The sequence below is a fragment of the Lactuca virosa genome, chromosome 4 (genome assembly GCF_052849685.1).
Source record: "Lactuca virosa cultivar CGN04683 chromosome 4, Lactuca_virosa_CGN04683_v6, whole genome shotgun sequence".
NCBI classification, from domain to species: Eukaryota; Viridiplantae; Streptophyta; class Magnoliopsida; order Asterales; family Asteraceae; genus Lactuca; species Lactuca virosa.
In genome coordinates, this window is record NC_136429.1 from 375,361,655 (window position 1) to 375,369,090 (window position 7,436).

The following is a 7,436-nucleotide window of genomic DNA, read 5'->3' on the forward strand; positions in this document are numbered from 1 at the left end:
CTGAAGCGAAGGATTGGTGGAGGCTGGCTACTAGTTCATTTTCTTTTGAGTAGAGAGTTGTTGAATCTTGGGGGCAGTTCTCTGAGATGTTCCACTCCCGATATGTTCCACTTGTGGAGCGTGAGAGGTTGGCTCAGGAGTACATGGAATTGAGGCAGGGTTCTGAGACGGTGACGGAGATCACAAAGATGTTCACGAAGAGGGATATGTTTTGTCTTGAGTTTGCTGCATCTGAGCAGGCTCAGATGGCCCGTTACTTGAGCATGCTCAATACGGAGATCGGACAGTGTGTCACCACCCAGCGCTATGGTTCCTTGTTGGATTTGCAGGAGGCCGCTAGGCGTGAGATTAATATGGAATTTCAGACTAGGGAGCAGAGGCTGACCCCGACGCAGTCGCAACCAGCGCCGAAGCAGTTCAAATCCACTGTGTTAGATGTGTGGGCCAGAAGGGCCACCCTTGTGATAAGTACGGCAAGGTGCATGAGGATTATTGTCGATCGTCTTATGGGTGCCATAATTGTGGCCGGCAGGGCCATATGGCGAGGGATTTCCACCAACAGGACCTAACACTCTCTAGGATTTCTTATCATTACGACCGGGTTGGCCATGTGAAGGCAAACTGCCCATCGCTTGCTACTACGTCAGCGTAGGTTCCAGCGCTGGCTAGTTTGAAGATCACTGATGGGAGTTAGGGCAGGGTGGAGCCCTCAAGGGCTCGAGGTCGTGCTTTCCAGCTTACTGCCAAGGAGGCCAGAACAGCTCCATATGTTGTTACTGGTATGTTTCTATCCCTTATCATGTTGATTATGTTTTGTGTTATGCTTATGTTTGTACATCTGTTAGGTACGTTCCTAGTGAACTCTTTGCCATCTCTAGTATTGTTTGACTCGGGTGCGAGTCGGTATTTTGTGTCTCGATCGTTCAGTAGGGAGTTTAATATGCCTATTGGGGAGTTAGAGCGTCCGTTATGAGTCTCTATCGCTAACGAACATGGGGTTTCAACATCATCAGTATATCAGGGTTGTATTCTGGATATCTTCGGGGTGCCTTGTCCGATCGATCTAATCCCTATCCCCATGGGGGATGTCAGCATGATTGTGGGTATGGATTGGATGAGTCGTTTCGGTGCTATGATTGATTGTGAGGGTCAGCGTGTGGTAGTTCGAACCCCAAGTGGGGGAGAACTGGTTATCTATGGAGAGGGAACCAGGATGGGTTTGGGGTTTTGTTCTGCAGCCAGGGCTCGATAGTATATTCATCACCGGTGTGCAGCTTTTTTGGCTTATGTGGTAGATACCCGTGCTGGGGATCAGGTTTCAGTTTCAGAGGTCCCAGTGGTCAAGGAGTTTGCCGATGTATTTCCGGTGGAGTTACCCGGTGTGCATCCTGAGAGGCAAGTCAAGTTCAGGATTGACCTCATGCTAGGTGCGGCTCCGATTGCCAAGGCATCGTATCGCTTGGCATTGCCTGAGATGCAGGAGTTGTCATCTCAGCTATAGGAACTGCTAGGAAAGCAATTCATCAGACCGAGTAGTTCTCCGTGGGGAGCACCAATTTTATTCGTCAAAAAGAAGGATGGTTCACACCGGATGTGTATTGATTACTGAGAGTTGAACAAGCTAATGGTGAAGAACCGTTATCCCCTTCCATGGATTGATGATCTCTTTGATTAGTTTCAGGGTGCATCTTGGTTCTCCAAGATAGATCTGAGGTACGGGTACCATCAGGTCAGGGTGAAAGAGGAGGACGTGGAGAAGACTGTGTTCCAGACTCGTTATGGGAATTACAAGTTTGTGGTGATGCCATTCGGGCTCACCAATGCGCCTGCGGTATTTATGGATTTGATGAATCGGGTATGCAGGTCGATGCTCGATCGTTCGTTCATTGTGTTTATTGATGATATCTTGGTATATTCTAACACCACAGAGCAGCATGAGGAGCATCTTCACGAGCTTTTGGGGGTTTTGATGGCGAGAACGGCTTTATGCTAAGTTCTCAAAGTACAAGTTTTTGTTACGAGAGGTTCAGTTCCTTGGATATCTCGTTAAACAGGACGAGATATTGGTTGATCCGGCCAAGATCGAGGCGTTGATGCAGTGGGAGGTTCTGAAATCTCCCTTGGATATCAGGAGTTTCTTGGGGTTAGCAGGGTACTATCTGAGATTCATTCGGGATTTCTCCAAGATTGCAGTACCCCTCACTCGTCAAATGAGGAAGGGGGTAGATTTCCAGTGGGGCCTTGAGCAGCAGTCAACATTTTAGACCCTTGGGCAGAGATTATATGAGGCCCGGTTTTGATCCTCCCAAAGGAAATTGAGGATTTCATGGTATTCTGTGATGCTTCCATCATTGGTTTAGGAGCGGTCCTCATGCAGAGAGGACGGGTGATAACATATGCTTCACGGCAGCTGAAGCCGCACGAGTCGAGGTATCCCACGCATGACCTGGAGTTGGGGGCAGTGGTTTTTTCCCTCATGATTTGGAGGCATTATCTATATGGGGTCCACTGTACTATCTACACGGATCACTAGGGTTTGAGGCATATTATGGATCAGTCGAACCGGAACATGATGCAACGCAGGTGGCTGGATGTAGTCAAGGATTATGACTGTGAGATCCTTTACCATCCGGGTAAAGCGAATATAGTAGCGGATGCTTTGAGGCGCAAGGCGGCTGGGTCTTCAGATGGGGTATCGTTTATGAGGATATCAGTGGATTCTCCGCTTTTAGGATATATTAGGGAGGCTCAGGCCGAGGGTGTCCAGGAAGAGAACTGGAAGATAGAGAGGATCAACAGTGAGATCGCCATATTTTTTTCGAATAGTCGTAGATTGTTGACCCGTTGTGGTCGGGTATGAGTTCCTATGTATGGTGGAGTCAGACAGAATGTGTTGGAGGAGGCTCATAATTCTCGCTTTTCTATCCATCCGGGGGCCACCAAGATGTATTGGGATCTGAGATTGAGCTATTGGTGGCCGTGTATGAAGAGGGAGATCGCCTGGTACGTGGAAAGGTGTATGACCTGTAGGATGGTCAAGGTTGACCATTAGAGACCGCATGGAAATCTGCAGCCTCTGGAGGTTCCCATGTGGAAATGGGAGCAGATTTCGATGGATTTCATCACCAAGTTGTCGAAGACGGCAAAGGGATTCGATGTGATTTGGGTCATCGTAGATCGATTGACCAAGAGTGCCCACTTCCTAGCGATTCGGTAGAGTTCTTCGGCCAAGAAGTTGGCCGATGTGTATATTTGCGATATCGTTGCTCGCCATGGGGTTCCGGTATCCATAGTTTCAGACTGTGATGTTCGGTTCACCTCTCGTTTCTGGCAGAAGTTCCATGAGGAACTGCGCACAAGGTTGCACTTCAGCACAACTTATCATCCGCAGACCGACAGCCAGAGTGAGCGGACGATACAGACCCTTGAGGATATGTTGTGGGTCTGTGTCATTGATTTTGGTGGGAGCTGGGACTCCTACCTACCTCTCGCGGAGCTCTCCTACAACAATATTTTTCACTCAAACATTGGTGCTCCGGCTTTGGAGCTTATATATTGGCGAAGATGTTGTACCCCGGTTTGCCTGGGCGAGGTCGGTCAAAGGTTTATAGGGCAGACCGAGGTGGTCCTTCAGACTACGAAGATGATTCAACACAGGGGCGGAACACAAGTAGTAAAACTAGGGGGCAAAATCAAAACATCAAAAAAATTTATATATACAACTTTCATTTGGTTTAGCGTTATGACATTGAAAAACAAAAAAAAAAGGATTAATATTAAATACTTTTACAACGTTTATCAAAGGGCAACTCTTCTATCTTTTTCTTCTTTAAAGTCTTGCACAACTGTCTCTAAACTAATCTTTTCAGAAAGTTCCCTTTCGAAGTACAAAACCAATGAGTCGTTCAAAAACTCATCTTCCATTTTATTCCGTAATCTTGATTTAATAAGACTCATTGCTGAAAATGACCTCTCTGTTGTAGCAATTGAAACCGGAAGAGTAAGTATGAGACTAGCTACTCGATAAATAAGGCTAAAATTTGTTACTCTTCTAGTCTTTATCAACTATTGGCACAATTCTGAAATAGATGTCAACTGTTTATAATCTGCATGTTGAATGACATCAACTTTGTAATGTTGAAGTTGCAACTTTAAAATTACTTTCTCATGGTCATTGAAATCATTAGGATAAAACTTCTCTACTAATTGACATACATCATCACTTCGAAAAGGCTCATGAACATTTTTAGGATCTAAAGTTGTTGAAAGTTGAAGCAACTCCATTGAGCTATCATTGAATCGACTATCTAACTCCATTAGTTGACAATTAATTGCTTCGCAAAATATATCCACACGATAATGATGATCAGGTGTATGATCACTATGCTCATTACGAGCTCGAGCTCCTCTACTAGAATAAGGGGAAGATAAACCAGGGATGTCAATGTTGCGTAGCTCACAAAACGACTTACCAAGAGAGAGAAAATCTCTCCATCTTTCATCTTTCATTTTTTGCAACAACATTTTAGTGGATGCAACTAGCCTCACTTCATTACAAATATCTTGAGTTTGTCTTTGTAGAGCTTGACAAAGTAAATCAGTGATCTCCATTATTTCTTTCTCGAGATGTAAAATAAAAATGAACTCAAATGTAGTAATAGTCTCATATGTTGAATCTGCATCTCCTTTGATTGAACCAGTTCCCTCCTCAATAATTTTAAGTAAAACCTCACAAGTTGGAGTAAACATCTTGACTAATCTCGAAACTGATTTAAGGTGAGAACTCCATCTAGTATCCCCAGCTTGTTGTAGTGTACCAATCTGATTGAGACCTCTGCCTGTCTCTAACTCTTCAATAGAAATAAAATATGCATTTTGCTCGGCTTTTGCATCTCTTAGTTGGTCGGTACGTTTGGAAGAAGCACTAACAACATTGATAACAAAAGATAACAAAGTAAAAAAAAAATTCTTAATGCAATAACTCCTTGTGAGGCAGCCACTAATGCTAATTGCAATCGATGAGCAAAGCAGTGGACATAATATGCATATGGACAATCATTATTAATCAATGCTTGCAAACCTTTGAAATGACCACGAATATTGTTTGCACCATCATACCCTTGCCCACGAATCGACTTGAAATCAAGATTGTAATATGACAACACATAATATATTTCTTTCTTAAGAGTTTGTGATGTTATGTCAGGTACATCAACTAGCCCAAAAAAACGCTCCATAACAACTCCATCTTTATTTACAAATCTCACAACAATGGACATTTTTTCTTTGTTAGATTCATCACGTCCTTCATCAACAATTAAAAAAAACTTTCCACCATCAATCTCCTCACAAATCATTTGTTTCACCCTACTTGAGATAAGGTTTAAAAATCTCTTTCTGAATTAACAGTGATGTGTATAATGCTTGTTTAGGAGCAGTGTGGAATAGTTCTTTCTCTCAGTGTTAAAAGTTCTGATTGCCTCCAACATTTCAAGAAAATTTCCTTTGTTGATGGAATCTGGGCTTTCATCATGGCCTCTAAATGCAATTGCTTGAAAGGCACACCAACGGACTGAAAAAAATAATAGCCTTCAATCTCAATCTATTGTTCATACACTCTTCATCAGTAAATTTCTCAAAAATATTTCAAATATTTTGCGCCTCATTTAACAAATTATCTCATGCTTTTTGTGCGACGTTGTGAAAAGATGTGCACTCGGTACCCATATGATGCAAAAAAGCACAAGTTTTCCCACCAATTTTCTTCCAATTTTTAAATCCATCTATAGTAAATGCTCGTTGGCCGTAATATCCCGGTCCAGAAGGTTTGTTCAAAAAGAAAACATGGGAAGCAAAACACGGCATCTAAAGTCATTGAATATTCAAGCCAAGGATATGACTTAAACCAAGACACTTGAAAGCTATGTTTATGGGTTTCTGGTCTAGATTTTGGATATTCAGAAAGTATTGGTTGGAGAGGACCCAAATTCATGTAAGCTCGTCGAACGACATCTCGTTGATTAATTGGATAATCATTGATTTGAATACGTAAACCTATATCTTGTTCTATTGTATCATGATTAACTTCATTAAGTTCAAGACGAACTCTTTTGGATTGATTCTCAGGAACATGGGACGTAGGGGTATTTTCATTCAAAACATTCTCTGGTGGTTCTTCAGGATCTTGAGAAGAATTTACATGTTTTCTTTTTAAAAACCCGTCAAGAGTAGATAGTTTCTTCATGTTAATGTTCACTAAATAACAAAATTTACTAATAATTAATAAATAATAATAATAAAGTATAATTTGATAAATGGAAAACAACTAATTACTAGCTAAAATAACATAATAAACTTGTAATTTAACAATTAATAAGTAAATATTTTCTAAATATAATTGACATATAATTTATTTTGTACCATATTAAGCAAAAAAATAAACTAAATAATAATTTGATATCACTGTTAAGACATAAGGAGTTATTTTCGTCAATGTTCAAATCAATACAATTGTGATTTTGTGATGTTAGGTATCTTTTTTTTGTTTTCTTTGGTTATAAACAGAGGGAATCAAAGCAATTATAAATTTGTGATGACAGATAGCTTTTTATGTCTCTTTGGTTATAATATAAATATTAAAGATGGCCATTTAAGTAATTTTCCATGCATATTATATTGGTAGTTTATATGATAGCTTTTATTGCTTTTGTTTTCTATGATAGTACAATCATAATATATAAAATATTTTATTGTCCATATCATTATAATCAGCACAACTTGAAAGAAAAAGAGGAAAAAAATGCATACCTAATGAAGAACGGAGAGCAGAGCGGTAGCAGCAAGGTCGAATAGTAATTTAGCAAGAAGAAGAATACAGTGACTTCTAATTCTACAGAAAGTAAACCAAATAAACCCACAAGACTTGTAAAAACAAAGAGACATCAGAGATAAATAGAACTAAAATACTAACCCAATTTAATAAACGGAGAGTAGAGATGGTTCAGACGGTAGCAAAGATGTCAGTCCGCTGGTGGTCAGTGGTGGAGGTTAGCGATTCAGCGAGAACGAGAACATAAATCGGCATCTTTTGTTGGGTTTTTGAAAATTTTATAAATCGATAAGATAATAGATTGGATATTTGAATATCTATATATGTTAGTTTTGTATTTTTGTAAGGTTACCTCTCCTAAAAAATCTCAAGATTATTTACCATATATATAAAATTAAGTGCAGAAAAAAAAGGAAGGGGTCATTCCTATTTAAACATAATATCAGTATTAACATATATATATATATATATATATATATATATATATATATATATATATATATATATATATAGTTGAGAAACTGAAAAACGGGTAGGCCTTGGCCCCCTAGGCCTCTAGAAGCTTCCGCCACTGATTCAACAGATCAGGCAGAGGTTGCAGACTGCC

At 40.3% G+C, this 7,436-nt stretch overlaps 1 protein-coding gene across 1 annotated transcript; it reads right to left on the minus strand.

Moving 5' to 3' along the window:
* Positions 1-3,798: 3,798 nt before the first annotated feature.
* LOC145106361 (uncharacterized) lies at positions 3,799-5,357 on the minus strand. Its single transcript, XM_079043359.1, has 3 exons — positions 5,014-5,357; positions 4,162-4,924; positions 3,799-4,065 (listed from the first exon to the last, which is right to left on the minus strand). Exons 1-3 carry the CDS (start codon positions 5,355-5,357, stop codon positions 3,799-3,801), a joined length of 1,374 nt encoding a protein of 457 aa, XP_078899485.1.
* Positions 5,358-7,436: the final 2,079 nt, after the last annotated feature.

Bases quoted from the DNA above. Each gene is read 5' to 3' on its own strand.
- LOC145106361 (XM_079043359.1), bottom strand. From the start codon at position 5,357: ATGATTTGTGAGGAGATTGATGGTGGAAAGTTTTTTTTAATTGTTGAT. The intron at 4,925-5,013 runs GCAATTAGCATT...CAATGTTGTTAG, and splicing joins CACTGCTTTGCTCATCGATT to TGCTTCTTCCAAACGTACCG. The intron at 4,066-4,161 runs GTAATTTTAAAG...TTGTGCCAATAG, and splicing joins ATTTCAATGACCATGAGAAA to TTGATAAAGACTAGAAGAGT.